This window comes from Triplophysa rosa, linkage group LG9 (assembly GCF_024868665.1).
Source record: "Triplophysa rosa linkage group LG9, Trosa_1v2, whole genome shotgun sequence".
Classification (NCBI taxonomy): domain Eukaryota; kingdom Metazoa; phylum Chordata; class Actinopteri; order Cypriniformes; family Nemacheilidae; genus Triplophysa; species Triplophysa rosa.
The window spans coordinates 17772766-17790954 of NC_079898.1; the positions used below are offsets into that span (position 1 = coordinate 17772766).

At 37.7% G+C, this 18189-nt stretch overlaps 1 protein-coding gene across 1 annotated transcript in view; it reads right to left on the minus strand.

Annotated features, from left to right (window-relative positions):
- The window catches only part of cdhr1a (cadherin-related family member 1a), a 99255-nt gene that overhangs the window by 59066 nt on the left and 22000 nt on the right, over nt 1-18189 (minus strand). The window contains exons 2-3 of the mRNA XM_057342850.1: nt 10367-10473; nt 8390-8567 (exon numbers count right to left, since the gene is read on the minus strand). Coding sequence (XP_057198833.1) covers nt 8390-8507 — 118 coding nt within the window. The 5' untranslated portion in view covers nt 8508-8567; nt 10367-10473. The remainder of the gene's footprint in view (nt 1-8389; nt 8568-10366; nt 10474-18189) is intronic.

An 18189-nucleotide genomic window follows, 5' to 3' on the forward strand; every position in this document is an offset into this window, starting at 1 on the left:
CCTTTTACATTCATTTTATGCTTGGCTATTCCTTGGGCTATCAGTGTATTAATGCCAGGGCTTAAGGGAAACAGCTTCGGGTAGATAAGCCCCGCGGTTGACATGTGGGTCCATGCGGTTCACGCATATCTCCCTCACATACCCCCTGACCAACTCTTTCTTGCCACCATCACTTCCCGATAACAAGAGCATACAGTAGCTGGCACCACGTGCAGTGTTATTTAGCCAAATGTTTTACAGGTTATGTTTCTAGGCTGGTACAAACATCTCAATTTGCTTTAGTGCCGTGTATAAGCCTTGACCTTCGCAGTTTGTGCGAGTCAGGTTGAAGCGGGCGGGGTGAGGGGGGTTGTATTTGGATACATAATGCAGCAGAGCCATAATACTTTGTGCATGGCCGCTTGCAGGCTGTCTATTCATGAGGAGAAGACCCGCTGTCTCACTCCATAAACCCCAGAGAGTAAGAGGACGGGTGTGGGGGCACAATGTCACTTGTAAATCCCAAATTAAACTCAACTGCCCAAAGCTTTACCGCATAAAAACAGCCCCCTGCCCCACCGCCAGCACAACCCATCCACACCATACCAAGGTGCACAGACATTCCTGACAAAGACGGGACTGTCTCTACGATGTCAAGGTTGTGGGACAGTCCATTTGGTTGGGCCCTCATTTATTTCATGCAACCTGGACATTGCTTGCTGGTAGGCCAGTTCGATCTGCTGTAACATTGCAATTCTGATAGGAAAAGTCTACGTTTTGTATTATATGACTGATTTCATTTCTGGAACCAGCTTGAGAAGAAAAAAGACATTTCCAAATTGCATGCAGGCTAGTTTGAGGCCGCTAAAGGAAAGATCCTCCTTGAAGGCAATCTGTTCATTAAGATAATGTGTTAGTTCCAATTAAACTAACATTAAAATGGTCCTCATAAAGAGTTTAAGTCAGCGTTTTTCTTAACTTGCTCCTTTAATTACATCGTTCCTCTGCTGTCATTAAGGGTATTAAAAATTCATTAACAAGAATAGTACAGAAGCCCGCCAACAAATCAGCCAAACTCTCATCTCACGTTGTCAAAAGATTACGGCTACTTTATTCGAGAGAGTTATTTCTCATAAAAGGTTACTTGTGTATCAACAGGTTAGCAACAGAACCTTATTTCCATAAATGCGTCGAGGTATTCCTAATAGCATGTTTAATGGAAAAGAAAAGCATTCGAATGATATATGCGAAATAGAGATTCGGATTTTTATGCGACACGAGTGTCATTTATTACATTTACGTCAAAATTTTCCTCTAACGCATTTCGACTGCAGCCTGTAATGTTTCCGACAGTTATATTTCTCTGCCCCAATTTGTTTCCATCAGATGTGTTTATGGCTATCTGAAAGTATTTTACAGCTTTCCTACCCAACCATGCTGATGAGAATGACTGAATTCATGAATAACAAACTTATATGTTTCTTTTGTAAGATAGACAAACAGAGCAATTATTGCAGAGAATGTGGACATAAGAAATCCTTTTTACAAATTTTTTTAAGTTGCTTTTTCATAAGGGATGCTCATCGTGTCCAAAGCCCGTGTTTTGTAAATTTGTCTGATAGATTGTTCCGCGATTATTTGTTTACTTCGAGGTCATGGATGAAAAATTAGTGTGGAGGAAATGAATTTATTCTTATAGCCTCAGTGGTTTTGGTAAAACAGCGATGCTAAAATATGCTACGATACATGCTCCAGCGTTCTCAGAATAATGTGTAGGTCGATTCGGCAGCAGGTGTAGAATCTTTGGCAAAGTCATCGGCGTGATCATTGTTTTGGCAAGAGCGCTTTGATTAATTGCATAAATACATGTTAATCAGAACCTATCAAAGCACATGATGAATTCCACTAGATTAATCATTTTCAAAATGCACAAGCGTAATTCTAATGGCAGAGGTAGAAAAAAATGCCAAGATTGTTGAAAACATATATTTCACAAGACCTCTTCCATTACTCCACTATTCTATTCTCTGATATGTGAAGTTCTAGATCAAATCATATTAGTCATTCTGCAATGAATTGGTTCAGAAATAAATTTAAGCAACATGCAATATATGAGAATATAACTTTAATTTGAACTTTGTTTATTATAATGACATTGACTAAGAATCAAACACACCTTTTGTACAGTAAAACAAATCAATTCAGGCACCAAAGTTGTCTACTTGACCTAAAACTAAACACCCTAGAGAAAGTAACAGCTACTTGAAAACCCTGCCACCTCTTATCTATCCTTCTGTCTAACCTCTTAGAGGAAACACCAGGGCCTTCAAATGAGACACTGAAGGTCCTGTGACTCTTCCCCCACATCAGCATTTAGTCATCTAATCTCAAAATAACAATAATGGTGATTAATGGCAGCGGCTCGTCTCTGGGCTGTAACCCACAACTCTGATGCCACTCATCAATGAGCATGCTGATTTGACTCTGATGTGAATTAGAGTAGAAAGAGAGGGTTCCCTGCCGTGTCCGTGCACAGAACAAATTCTGACGCTAACGCACATACGCATGTTGTTAATGGCCTTTTCACAGGGGTGCCAAAAAATGCTAATAATTGTGATAATGGGCTTCTTTTTATCACTAACCAATGCACCAATGCCTGGCTTAATGTTTGCGTCAGAGAAGCTGTACAGTGACTGAGTGGAGCTGTGGCATGAATTAGCCTTAATAACAGTAACAATGCCTGACTAATTTAAAGTTGAACAAACAACTACAGAACATCAAAATCTAGAAGGTATTTTATTTTTAAGCTAATGGTCCACAACAGATGACTGAGCATGCAATAATTCAAGAAAAGACAACAAAAACACAACACCAAAATGAAGCCTATGCACACTAAAACCTCAAGTGCTACTTTAAGCAATGAAAAACAAAACTATAGAATATACAGCCTCTGAAAAATGTAAAGCACTAGTACACATTTTCATTTAATCAGCATTTCTAGAAGTGTTGTGATCATTCCTGTCCAGTGTCTGATGAATTTCAACTAAATGAAACCTCAGGAGTGACAAAGTCATCCACAAGCAATGTGAAAGACTGACACATGACAAGACACATGAAAACTGTGATAAAAAGATTGCAGAGGTTATCACATAATTGTTTTTTTACTTTTCCTAAATACAGTACATGTACAAATATTACTGTTGTATAGCTTAAAAATGAATATGAACTTGTTTTCTTTGCAATATTTGCAAGAGAGCATTTTTTCTGTTATTTTGACATGTTTCCCAAGTTTTCATTTTCTGCAAACAAATGCAAATATCATTTTTATTTGAAATTTGGGAAAAATGTTGTTAATAGTTCACAGAATGAAACAAAAATGATAATTTTACCTAAACACACACCTATACATAGTAAATTCAGAATTTTTGTTTTAATCTGCTGTATGTTTGTCTATAATGGTAAAGGGCTAACATAATAAACATAACATCTATGCATTATTAATATTCTCTTGGATGTGGTTTTAAATCCAATCTTTGTGTTGTTGCTTTTGTATCAGCATACATTAAAATATTTATACACACCTAATTAATTGGCATTGCACGACTGTTTTTCTGTTGCAACCACGTAAATTAAGACCCGGATTAGATTGAAATATTCATACTGGAAACAGGTGTAGCTGTATGAAGTTATGTCCTGCACAGACACGTTATTGGTCATTCAAACCCTTTAATTTATATATGCATGAACGTCAGTAAGAAAACTCAGACCCCATGATAAGCTTTTTTGTTGTTATAATTGCACAAGTACGGAAATTTGGTTCTTCCTGTGAGCGCAGTTAACATGTTATTGAATCACATTATCTTCTCTAGTGGGGTCTCATTACTCACAGAAAGTAATCTGTAATGACGGGCTATCATCAATGAGCTGAAGCCCATTCTGCCATTGATTGCATTTGGCCAAACTGCTGGAAAAACACACTCCCTGCGAGAAAGCCTCACGAGCGGTTTCAGATTCATGGACTGAACTCTTTAACCATCATGTATTTTGTCTCACTGCTTACTGAGGGATGAATGTATTATTGATCCGGGCGCCTGTGCATCGCCCGGCCGGTGAATTGAAGGGGGGGTTTAGTCCTGCCTGTTTACATAAACTATAGTGTGATTGTATTCGGTATAGGCAGCTACTTCAGATGGCCTACAAATCCATCAGACTTGACAGAGCTATTATACATTCACTTTTTATAAATTTTGTCAGCTTATGTACTCCCAGATATCCCTTTCAACTAAAAACGCATTCATATGGGGCTCCAGGCAGCAGTAGCAGGTCTATTAAACTGCCTCTGGGGCTTTCTAATGTGGTTATGTTTTTATTTTATATTGGTTTGTGAATGACTACTCGCCTTCCAATCTAAACTGAGATTACATGGCTATTTCAATTAAGCACATTAAAATGTAAAACAGAAACTGTCATTTGTCATTGTCATGATATTGAACATGAGACGGGGCTGGAAAGCACTCCAAGGAAATGGAAAATTTTAGAACATGAAATTTGAGGCTGTACAATGTACTTAAAGGGATAGTTCACCCAAAAATAAAAATCATTTATTCACATGTACTCATATATGACTCGTTCTTCTGTGGAACACAAAAGAAGATTTTTTTGTGAAATTTCTCAGTGGTTTTCTGTCCATATGATGGAAGTTAATGGTGGTCAATGTTGTTACCGACATTCTTCAAAATATCTTCCCTTGTGTTCTGCACAAGAAAGTAAGTCACAGCTTGGGAGTGAGTATGATCATTTTTTTAAAGCTTTCCTGTGGCTCAGTGGTTAGAGCATGGCACTAGCAATGCCAAGGTCATGGGTTCGATCCCAGTGGATTGCACATAGTCAGAAACAATGCAATGTAAGTCGCTTTGGATAAAAGTGTATGCCAAATGCATAAATGTAAATAATTAAAATTTTTGTGTTCACTAAAATCTCTTATAAATAACAATTAGGAGGACTGTGCGATTCTTGTCTTAAAAATGTTTCCCACATTAAAGCTTAAAACCTACTATGTACCCACAATTTCTCATATTCTATTCTGTTCAAATGTACAAAAATACGCTAACATTGGTCTTACATCACATTATTTAATTAATCCTATACAACGATTTTGATTATTCTATTCTAGTTACATGTTTCCCACAATAATACAAACACACTTGACTTTAAAGCCACACTTCCTTTTGTTAAGCAAACATGCACAGACTAGCTCTTCTAGACAGGCTTCAGTTCCCATTAGAGAAATGGCTATTTAAATGATCTGAACAGTGACAGGCCTTCTGGGAAAAGAGGACGGATTGTGTTGAGCAAACAGGCCCCTGAGCTCAACGCAATCCCCCAGAGTCAGTGTCAGACCCCGAGGCAAGGCACTGCAATTGTTTTAGCGTGGCTTTATTCCTCAAAACATATTGTCTTTCTCATGCCAGGAAAAGATAATTCGAGGCACTGCGAACGTGTTGGTGTGTGTGAATATATGTGTGCATTGGAGTACAAGGTGCTGGGGGAGCGTTTGATTATTCATATCACCACGGGCCCTGGAAGGTGAAATACTTTTCCACTTCTGCTTATTCGCTGTGACTGATAATCTTTGCTAATCCTTTCCTCCACTTCAAGGATCCTCTCGCCAAAATCTGCACCACCAAAGCAAACGCTGGAATGACCCTCCACCGAAAGATATTCGCAAAATCAAGAGCTCCTACAAAACCAGCAGTAAGTGCCAACAGCTTAATAAAATGCATCCATCGATTTTAACCATATGCATTTTGTTCCCTCTGTTACATTAAAAATTTCCGCTTCAAGGAGGGTATTAATGTTCAGCCATGCCCACAGGGACCAGGCAGGCGGCATGGTGCACTGGGACGTATTCAAGATTTGAACATCCCAGCATGCCGTTTGATGGTGTCACAAGGTTAGATAGGCAACGCTGTGGGCACGGGTTTAAGCTGTATTCCAGCGACTGTTTAAAAGGCGACCCCCAACTCTTTCTGACTTAACCTTTTTTGGAAAGCACTGGACAAAAGCCATCGTTTCCTCTGAGATATCCTGTTAAAGCTATTCTGAAGCCGGCCGACCGTGGGCCTCCCTCAAAGAGAGGGGCAATATTATTCAGCTTCCTCCTTCTGATCCTCGGCCTACAACAAACCATGTAATCCACAGCTCAGTGGCCAAAGAGAAAGAGCGGGCACAGAATGTCCCTGTTACATGTGCAGATGGGACAGAGAGAGATTGAGGAACAAGGAGAAACAGTAAAAGTTGCATTGAGCTCATCTCTGCAGGTTTAGGTTTGAGTCTATGGCCAAAAGATTAATCGTTCACCTTTTTTAAATGTATAGAATCAGTTGTATTTATATGCATGTGTGCACAGTCGTGCAGCGTTACATTTTCTCACACAAAAATAAACGTATTGGTTATATTTTAGAACTGTCAAACGAATAATCGTGATTAAACACATTTAGAATAAAAGTTTGTGTTTACATATATGTCTACTGTGTACTGTGCGTATTAATTTTGTATTTATAAAAACATACACATACATGTATACATATTTAGGAAATATTTACACGTACAGTATTGATTTATATTTACCATATTTTAAATTATATATAAATGTTTATTATTTTTTATATTTTTCTTAAATATATGCATGTATGCGTATGCTTTATAAATACAAAATTAATATGCACAGTACACAGACATATATTATGTAAACACAAACTTTTATTCTGGATGCAATTAATCGCGATTAATCGTTTGACAGCCCTATTATATTTTACTGAATGATAAAAGAGTTTGTGTTGATCTGAATCTACAGCACATTTTGCGGCCCCAAAGAAGCTGTGAATAGTGATCAGTCGCCATTTTCCCCAAAATTAAAACTAATATTCATATCGTCGCTGTCGGGCGGAAACCTCCTATGTCCAAATTTGGTCAATTTCATATTTTTTCACAAATCGATGCTATTGGTCAGTCCCCATGTGGGTCTGGTATTTTTACAAATTATTAACCAATCTAAAGTGTTGAAAATAGCTTGAGAGCAAATCTCTTAACTCCATTAGACACTTCAACTGTCTGAGAAGTCTCGTAACTCCACCTCTTCACTCCGCGGGAGCCTCTCGGCATTATGTCATTATGTTTTTTAGACAATAACGAGTGAAAATAGTTAGGTTAGATGCATTTGAGTAGGCCTGTTTTGTTAAAAATCGATAGCTGTAATGCTTCGGTGCAGCCCGTGAGCCACGAAGGTAAATTTGCGAGCAGATTCGGCTAATTTCCACCTATTAGACAGCCTAGTCAGCTCATCGTTTTTTGTATTACATCACTTATAGTTCTTAATCCTTTAAAATAGAGTTTAAGAAGATGTATGTAACCAAAGTCGTTAGCTTTGGTTAACTATTGAAGCCTTTTCTCTTGTCAAGAGTCTCAACGCGACCGCCGACTTTATTTGCGTGCAGATTAATTTCCGCCTATATTAGACAGCCTGTTTAACTTTTATTTTGGTATTGCATCACTCATAGTTCTAACGTTTAAAATAGAGTTTAGGAAGATGTATGTAACCACAATCATTAGCTTTCATTAGCCTCGTCTCAAAAGACGCAATGCGACCGCAGACTTTGATGAACACTGCTGGCAGCAGAGACGTCTGTGTCCGTATCATTCTTATCAATGACAGCGTAATCTCCCTGCTCCCAAGTCATAAACCTTGTATCTCCGATTAAACATGGTTTTGGAGAAATGTTGTGTTAATGTTGGTACACAACAGTATATGATAGCAATATAAGGCATAATACCAACTTTAACGATACAATGTTTAATAACTCAAAAAATATGCAGTTTTTTTAATTTCCTGAAAATAATGGTTTTGGAGATGCGAGGATTCCGCCCGACAGCGATGATATATTAAAGTTTAATCTCTTGGCAGGAGAACAGCAAAACAGCATGGTGCTGTTACACATAGCAAAATATTCAAACATTTTAACGTCGTAAAATATCATCACTGTCCTTTCAAAACCTCAAATGTCCAGATTCGCAGTCTTTCAGGAAATGGAAAAAACCTCTGGACTTTTTAAATGATTAAATACTGTGTTATCAAAGTTGACAAGCGATTCTTAATACTTTTTATTGGTTAAATATTTGCAAAACCCAGTGTCAAACATAAAGGGTGACTAATAATAATGATTTATGGCAAATATAAATAAAAATCACGAAACATGGAGGTACAAGGTTTCAGAAGGACAGCAGCGATGGAACATGAAAATGTGTCTCACTTTAAAATGAATAAAGTTGGAAGCTCTTCGAAAAATCTCTTCATTGCCACAGAAAACCATCCCCACAACCGAGGGTATCTGGCAGTCTCTCTGCAGCTCACCTGAAAATGCGAAAAAGGTCTTTGTTTGTGTTGATCCAGCAGGCTGGAGTCCCACAGACTCAACATAGGGCACAGCATTAGCAGCAGCCTGAGACAGGCTGGCCTGAGCCCTCAGCATAATTAACACCCCCGACAGTGTTATTAAATGGAATTGCCATCAATGGAGATAGTGACTAACCTAAAGAAGAGAGGGGGAAGAAAATTCAAAATGCATATCTCAGGGGCAAACATGATAGGATTACAAAATGAGCAGCTTGCAAACTGTCTTGGCTTTGATGAAGAAAACATTTAATTATCCCCCAGTGGAAGAGATCCCCTATTGTTTAAAGCTAATTTGTCCCTTTTGGCTACTTCCTCGGCCTAAAGGCCTGTCAGTCTCATATTTCTATTCTGCTCCTCTGCTCTCTCACTGCCATCCTGCAATTGTGCCGTTCTTAATGCTGAAACAACATGTATGATTTTAATTCAACAAATCGAATTCAGAATTTAAAGACAATCCTTTGACCCAACCCTCAAACAATGACTCTTGTTTTCTAATAAATGACAAAACACACAAAGTAAAAATTTAACTTGAGGATAGTCCATCTGACTGTCCATGTTACTGATGGGCATAATTTAATTTGTTTAAGCGCTACCTCAAGATCACGGACCTCAAGAGAAGATGAAAGAGATGAAGCCGCACCCCCAAAAAGGATCAAGCAGGTCAATTTCCCTTCACTTTGTCCTAGCCAAGGGTTTGTATTCCCTTCCCTACAAAGGCCACCATTGGGCTACACTGTGGGCTAAGCCACTAAGAGTTAGCTCAATGCTTGACCACTTGATATCTTTGAATAATAGAAGGAAATAAGTGTCCTCAAAGCATACCTCCCTTCCTTTTGAGAAACGAGAGCAAATACTCCCTTAACTGACATAAGAGCATCCAAACAGAAATGGATACAGAATAAAGTCCTCCAACTATCAACACAAATCAACCCCGGGCAAATTAGGTTAGAAATTTCTTGCCTGTGTATTAAAACAAGATTTTAAAAAAGGAGAGCTGGTGCAGGTTCGCCTCCCAGAAATGAAAGTTTCTTGAATTTGTAGAACGGACACTCTCTAAACAGATTAAATAGCCAATATATGGTCTACGAGCGCATTCTGCTCTCCATTATACGGGCTTTCTTCCTCTATCATTTCTCATCACGATTTAACAATACATTCACATTAGCCTTGACAGTGAGCTCAGTTCACATTTTAATGCAATTTAAAAGAGGCACATATTTGCATAGTGAATTAAAATTAAGAGCTAATTATGCAAATAAATTATGGAGAAGAGCAAGGGATTGGCTTGCACTTTACTTTTTATCCCAATTTGAGAGACAATAGTCACTTGATAGTCCGAACGACATTGTACGACATTTTGCCGGGGACCCAAACAATGGTGTTAAATATTCAAGTGGTATTTAATTACAAAAATTAGAAGCTTATAATTTACAAGGCCTGCTTCTTAAGTACAGCAAGACAAATTCCCTCCCAGAGGACTAAGGTTTCGTTCGTACATACCCCCCCCCCATTCATTTTGCATGAACTCGTGAAGAGAGTTCTTTTGTAAGAGGATAACAGTGAAACGCACATAGAACATGAGGTGAAAATGAGATGCTGAATAACCATGTTTGTACAGTATGTTATATCTGATAAAATGCGTTCAATTTATTTCTTTTTCACATTTTGTGGTGTTCAACATTTTAATCACAACAGGTGTATATTTTCAAGTCTTTTTACAGTCTCGCTGCTCACCTGTTCACATGCCTGCAATTATTCAGATAATGGGTCCAAAACAAGAGCAAATGTCAAGATCTGTAAATGAAAGCTTGTCACGCTTGTAAGATAGTGTTAAAAATCTGCCAGTCTCACCCAGTCACATCACAATCAGCCAAGATATCAAGAAATTTAAATACAATTATTGTCAGAATATAAAAGCCTTTTAAATGTTCTTACTTCAGGGCCAAATGCTATGGGATTCATGAGGTAACACAAGCAGACCCGATGGCACGACATCCTCCAGCAGGGGTCCTCCCTCTAACAGCAAGCAGTGAAGGTGCCTGCTTTAAAACACATCATACAGCAGTCAGGTTTCTGTGTTTTTACCATGTATGACTTCATATTCCATTTTTCCTCTCTTTAATTAGTACAGTTTTAACACCACGCCATTAGAAGGCATGAGCCACAGCTTCTGAGCTGGTAGATAACTTTTATGTCTGAAGGGTCTGTTGGCACAGAGGTATAATTGAAAACCATATAGTTAAGGATATGTGCAGTCAGAGGCAGAGATAGAGAGACAGGGTGAGTTTAAAATTAAATTGTCCAATTTGTTCCGATATGCAAGATTAAGAAGCAACTTAAAAAATAAGTCAAATTTAAATAAGTCATAAAACATTACATCACGCAAGAAAAAATTTAAAGAGTCCTTATGTGACGTATACACCACATGTTCTGTACATCTTTGTGAAAATGCGTGTTAACTTACTTATTGCAGAAAATAGTCGTCAACAATATTTTTTCCCTAAACAATACACTTTCTGCAAAAAGCAAATAAGATTTGTGAATCCGGAATCACATGCATCTTTACTATTCATACGGTAATTGACTACGGTCTGATGGAATAGCTCCGCAAACTTGATAAATGAATACTATCGTATCATTTTGTGGAGCTGTGATTCTTTCGTATGTTGCTTTATTTCCACCTTTACTGTGATCTATCTGCTGTCAAAAAGCTCTGATTATAAACATCTTTGCTCTGCATCATTGTTAACATGGCTCGTTCCTTGGCTAATTTCATAGGTTTACTTTCAGAAATGAATCCTCTTAATCAAACTCCCTCGTCCTAACTCTATCAAAGGGAAATGTTTCCGTTTATGAAACAAATTGCCTGATAATGAGGATAATCTTGCAAATAAAAAAGCGAGAGTGGGGGGGAAGAAAGCTTGTGCTGTTCTGCCACAAGGGTTGAGTTAATTTAAAACATTTATAGAAGGAAATGAGTGTCTCCATCAAACAGCCTTCCCCATTTACATCTCTTGCATATAAGTCAATTTGTGAGTGCCCTGGATCATAAATCAACGCCACCGGATTTTCCCGTTTATACCAAGAGACTCATGCAGGCTACCTGGAAAAGTCTGTTCACATCTGTAATTTAAAAAGGAATATTGATGGACATATAATAGTAAATAAAATTATATACAGTAAGAAAGCACTTTTTTTATTCAATAAAGCACTTTTTGACAATATATCTGCACGAATCAGTGTTTGAAGTGACCAGTATTAATGTTAAAAGAAGTTCAGTAAACAAGTGCTCTCTTTGTTGAAGCACCCGTGGACACAGCAGGTGCAATGCGGTCATGAGAGAGATAGCACAAACACCACCTCACGCTGGAAAATAATTTGTGGCCTTAGTCATAGAAGAGAAAAGTGCTGCAGGCTTTCTCTGTCATTCCACTCCTTTGGGTCAAACAAACAGCCTTCCTAGATCCAGCTCAAAGGCTGGTGTCTGGTCAGCCAAGCTGAAAATGTCTCTTGTCCTGTGCTGCAATGTAGCATTTCATCTACCAGCTGTTTGCTCTTTGTCAGTGACAAAGAGTTGGTGTATGAGGAAGCATCATATTTATTGAGCAGATAAGCCCAGTGTTCTCAAAGGCCCTTCATCCTGCCACAACAGAGTGCCTTTGTTACTTTTTCATCAATTCAAGATTCACAAATGTGTGTTGTAGAAACAATCCCAGAGGGGGGACGGAACAAAAAGGGGAGTGAAAAAGGTATGTCCTGTGAGCGATGAACCAGAGATGGTTTTTTTTTTAAGTTTTAAAGTGGCCAAAAGAAAAACTCTTGAAGTCTCGTGTGAACTTTAAATTAGATTTGAGTTTTTATGAGTGGAGTTTCTTTTTAGTATGATGTAACTCTACAAAGCAGTGCTTACAGATATTCAGATGCACACGCTGGAGTGAGAGAGACTTAAAGTGGTCTTTAAACAGAACAAACAACAGAAAGAAAACTATTTCTTCCTTGCGATACATTTAATTACTGATTTTTCTTTTTTATTACACACATCTATCATAATGGATCTTTTATGTTTTTATTTTTAGGTAAAAAATTTAAATGCAAGTAAGTTCATTCATTTTAAAACAATTCATATTTTCTAGAACAATTAATTGACTGATTCTAATAAAAATTGTTTAGTAATTAAAATACTTTCAAAATCAAATGTAAAGCATAATAACAAAGATAATATTCTTATTAATATGAATGATTACAAATATGACGAATCCAAACAAATACAAAATAATCAACATGCAGGGAGTCATTTTGTGACAAGTGACAAGAAAACCATAAAACACAAAGGACCCCCTTTATACCCTATTATTGTGTGTCAACTTTATATTTTAAAAAGACATTTGCTCAGGTAAAATTAAGTAAACAAGAAAAGTTTTGGATTGTCATGATTGTGTAAAAATATATATTTTGTATTTATTTTTTATCTTTCATTTGTAAGATGTATTGTAAATAAAAAGATTGCATTAAGAACATGTTTTAAAAACATTTATAAAAATGTTTCTTGCTATCTCACGCAACCTTATTTGTCACTGACCCTTTACACCAATTTTTTGTCAACTGCTGACAATAAGCAAAAATGGAATTTATGCCAAACTAGACACATCCAAACATGCAAATTACATACACTCCAAACACTACATTTACCCCTCAACTCGAGATAATGACAGAATAAATGTGTCAGATTAATTTACAGAGCAAACAATTCAATGTCTCGTGTAGCACAAGATGTCAAATCATTACGTGATTTGTATGCTCAGTACATAAAGCATCTCTACTGTCGGACTAAGTTAGCCTCAAAATGACAGCACAGTTTAATAAGTACATTTTTATCAAGTTTGCATCTTAAAGAACATAATATCCTAATACATTAGTTAGCTTAAATGTTTTTAATTATCACTGTCTGATATTGTTGATGTGGGACGATGTGCAGGGGTGCCATTACCATTCTACTTAGTTTACATTACAACTGACTTCTATACTTTGAGAGATGACAATCTCAATCTTGGCTGGCAATTAATTTTCCCATTAACGGAGAACTATATGACAGCCAAGCAACAGATCCAGTGGAGGACACTACAGATAACTTCAACAAACAGACAAACGAAAGAGCATCGTCTGCTAATGACACATTATAAATCATATTATCTCTCAGGCAGGACAACGTGGTTAATTAAAGCAGTCAAGATGAAATCATATGCATATTTGCAAATGCAGCACTTTTTTATGATTACACATTTACATAATATAATGGTCTTAAAAATCTTTGCTAATTATTTTAGTTAGTGCCATTATTCATTTGGGCTAATGTATGCTCTTGATTGAGATGATGCCTGAAGGGTGACGCCCCGATTTTTACTTTTTTAACGTTTTCTTTTAAAGACCAGCATTAAACATGCATTGTTAATAAGACCTCTCATATTGGAAAAAAACTGGGGAAAGTAAATGACAAGTTATGAAGGAAAATCATGCATGATGCACAATTTAACATGTTCAGTTATGATGATTCTACGCAGAAAAAGTTTACAATTATTTTATTATTATACTAGCATTAAAGGTAGAATGCATAGAAATTGCAGAGATATACATGTACATATAAAAAAGGCAGTATGTCGTGTTCCCGCCGTACGTGACACAATAAGGTTCCCTTTTCCTTTCAGTGCCCCCCAGAACGCATCCCTCCTTTCAAACCTCGCTCTCTCTTTTCTGTTGGCTAAGGGCTCTCTCCGGCAGCCGCGGCGGGGGTGGCGGGGCGCCACGCGCTGAAAGCCCCCCAGCTCAGGGAGCAGCATGTCCCCCAGGCCATAGGCTTGCCTCCAGGGGCTCTGAGAGAGAAAAAGTGAAACCAATAGTTTATCCTCTAGCAGCAGGGCCTGCAGCACGCTCCGAGGGGGGGGCATTGTAGCACATTACCAAGACAATGTTGCCATATGGGGAACAGAAGGATCTCCAACTTGCAGCCCACCAAAAGCAAGGCAAACATCCCAGCCTGAGATGGGAAGAGTGGTCATTTAGGGTTAGCTGTTTTTAACATAACAACAGAACGAAACAGAGGAGTCATTTTGTTGCCATTAAGACTTATTATCTGGGGTGGGGAGGGGGGTCACAAATTCATAGGCCTCAGCTATATGACAGGGGAATAGGTTAGGGGCCCAGACTGTGTAAATGACAATAGAGCTTTGGTTACATTGGGCTTTAAATCCTATCTAGTGAAGACACTTCTCTCCCTTTCATCCTGTGAAAATAAGCTTAAAAGGTACAAAGAAGAGGAAATGAATACATGTGATATTGTCCAATTTAGTGGAACACCTTGTACAGTGCCGTCCTTAATATGAATGGAGTCTAATATGATCAAACTGGCAACCAAAAAAGGGGAAATATTGGATTGAGAAGATGTGTCATAAATGATTATTTGTTCTAAAATAGACAAAAAATGAGGGTTAATTGCATCAGTATTTTACTTGCGGAATACATCAATAACTCCATTTGGCCTTTTTGAGCAAAAGGAGTTTATTCATTACAGTGTTGCAACAGGATAAAGGGGAGTTCAGTCATCACTTATCAAACCTGTCAATAACATCTGTAAACCGAAAAAGGGACTCTCCACATAATCTACATCATGATGGTTCGAAAACACTATAGAATCCAGCAAAGAACAGCAGAACATATTGATCCTCAAGACAAATGCTCTTTAGAATATTTACAGTCTAATTTGCTTTAATGATTTCCTTCCCTCTTAAGGATTATCCAGGGTCTAGTGTGCCAGACTAAGAATGAGTAAATAAAAGCAATTAGCAAGCCATCCACATGACTGAGAAAAGCCAAAAAAGCCAAAAATACACAATTATTTTTAATACCGTTCATCGTGTTTTGGCTTCTTATACAGAACACTCAAAAACGCCTGTATTTTTCATATCAGATGAAAAACAAATCTCTGACATTCAGGTAGTCTAAATCTCTTTAAATCTTCAAGTCTGTGCTTGTGTTGAACATCCCTTCTCTTGTGCACCAACATGTTTAGTTGACAAACAACTGCAAGGCGGCTGCCGAGTCCATGTTCTTTTTACTAGCAATTCTTACTTTTTATCATTGAAAGCAATGAGCCAATCTGCAATTTATGCCAGCCCGAGCAGTATGAGTGTATTCAGAACCTGGTCACACAGCCAATCTCCTGCTAAGGAGCAGTGATAATGTAATAATGCCTCACTGATGTGCGGCCAGTAATGGAGCTGAACACCTCGCATTCATCTAACACTACCTGATCATTACTTGAACAGAATAATACATTAGCCCTGCAAATAACTGCAACTCCATCTCCTAAATGTGCACTTCTTTATTGTGAGGTGAAGGAAAAAGCTTCAGTGTGTGTGCGTGTGTGTGTCGGCACTCAGGATGGAAGATTGTGCGTTTGGCATTTACTGCTAAATGCAGAATATCTATTTCAATACATGTCTGAACTTACAGTGCCCAAAAAGTATGCTCTTAAAATGATGAACAAAATAAACTGTAAAAATAACTATGTCCAGGTATTTACAATATATGTTTTTCCTTTGTGCCTAGATGTAAATAAAAAATACTGTAACTGCTTTGTTTAAATTGTAAAATTCAGCAAAAACAAAGAGGTGACACTAAATAATTTCTAATTAACATCTTAACTACTGGTATTGTGTAAGTGGAGTTATTGAGTAGTTTTTGCATTGTAATTCACCTTTTCAAGTAACAAACAAAGCAATAATGAAAATAATAATAAATGTTTTTTAAATGATCACACCTAAATAAACTGAATTTTAATTATTCATTTAAAAAATGTAATTACTCAAATAAATAATAATTTTAAAAGGTGAATTAATAAAACACATTTAAATTAAAGAACAAACACTAAGACACCAAGAATACAAAATAAATTAGCCATGTACTGTATTGTCCACTGACAGCAAGCAAACCTCAAAAAACAGACAAGCTACTGTACCAGCATGAGACATCAGCTCGTGAAACTAAAAAACAGAGAGGGTTTATTTAGTCTCTCTATTGCTCTGCATTTAACCCGCATCATGCAATATCGCAAAGTGCAAACAGTTTTTAATAACCAGAGGGTGTCAGCCTGCATCAGCAGGGCAGTCGACTGCTGCAGAATAACCAAATGTTACTGAGGAAAACAGCATGTCACGCTGCCGTTTGACATGGTGAAATGAGATTAGATGGAATTCATTTCTAAGTGGAGAAAATTATAGGCCTACTCCTGCGCCATGCACTCTGGCCCACCCCCCTCGCCCCACAACGGAGGCAGTCAGGCATGAAACTTGACATGCTCGAGAAATGACCTGACCACTGCTGCCACTACCGTGACTACAGGGGTAAACTGTATTGTTTTAAGCTCTACGAGATGGGATGTTGGTCCGGGAGATAGTGTGACGGCTTGAACGCATGGTACTTGCATAAGTGGCTAAAAATTATTACTGCAAGAGAGACGGATGCACATTAAGAGAAATGTTTTTAAGCTACAGCACCATGTTTTAATTCTCTAAACAAGACCCTCACCTCCTTGGAATTTAACCTTGTGTCTCAGTAATGCTCAAGCATTAAAAAGACACTTTTTGAAAGGGCCCCATTCTTGGCGGACCCAGGAAAAAAAGAAGTGTCAGACTCCCACCGTGAAGGGTCTGCTTGAAGGTGAGGAGGTTAGCAAGTCTTCCTGGCCACACAGATCTTGGCCTTGGCAAGGCTGCCATAATGAATGCTAATTATATAGCCATCTGTGAAGTGGGCTGTGTTATGTAGACACCTGTTCATTAAGACAAAGGAGAAGATTTGAAAAACCAAACTTTCATCTTTTTTCTTTACACGGGAGCTTAAGAGAGAATGATGGATGTCAAGAGCTACTGTGTACTTAAACGGATTAGAAAAATCCATCTTCCGTCAACATTAAAATAGCAACAGACAAGATGTATTCTTTTCAGTGTTGTTGTTGTCTTCCATTTTTTCTTTTAAAACCTGTGACATCACCAAACCTTGCATTTATTACTAGAATAAACATAACACAACAAGTCTGATTGATGTCCTCATTTAAACGATCCATCCTACAACAGAACTCGGCCGGACAGCGAGTGATTGATTTTTTTCTGTAATACCTTTACAACTTTTGGGCCTCATTGGGCTAACCACATTAGGTGGAGGAGTTGAGGAGGAAACCAATAAAATCCTCATGGATGTTTGCGCACTAGGATTGGAGTCTGTCAATTGACTGCCCCTAAGAGGTGATTTGCCATTACCGAGCCATAGGAAACAAATGAGGCCATTTCCTCTGCCAGCTTCCCATCTGAGCTGTCAATACACTGAGAGAAAACCTCTCTGTTCGCAGTCTGAGGTGGACTTTTCCCTAAAATCACAGAACAACTGAATTTTTGAGAAGTAAAGATTAGCTAAACAATTGCAATCTGGCATTCATGAATACTAGCCTATAATGACTAAACTATTTTTATAACTAGAGACACTTTCCTTTAGCAGTGCATACATGTAAACAAACCAAAATAAAGCCAAAAAAAAAACATGGTTAAAATATTTTCTAACCAAATTGTGTTTTGCATTTAAATTTAAAGAGACAGTTCACCCAAAAATGAAAATTATGTCATGAATTACTCACTCTCTAGTTGTTCCAAACCTGCATAAATTTCTTCGTTTGGTTAAACAAAGAGAAATATATTTGGACAAATGCTTGT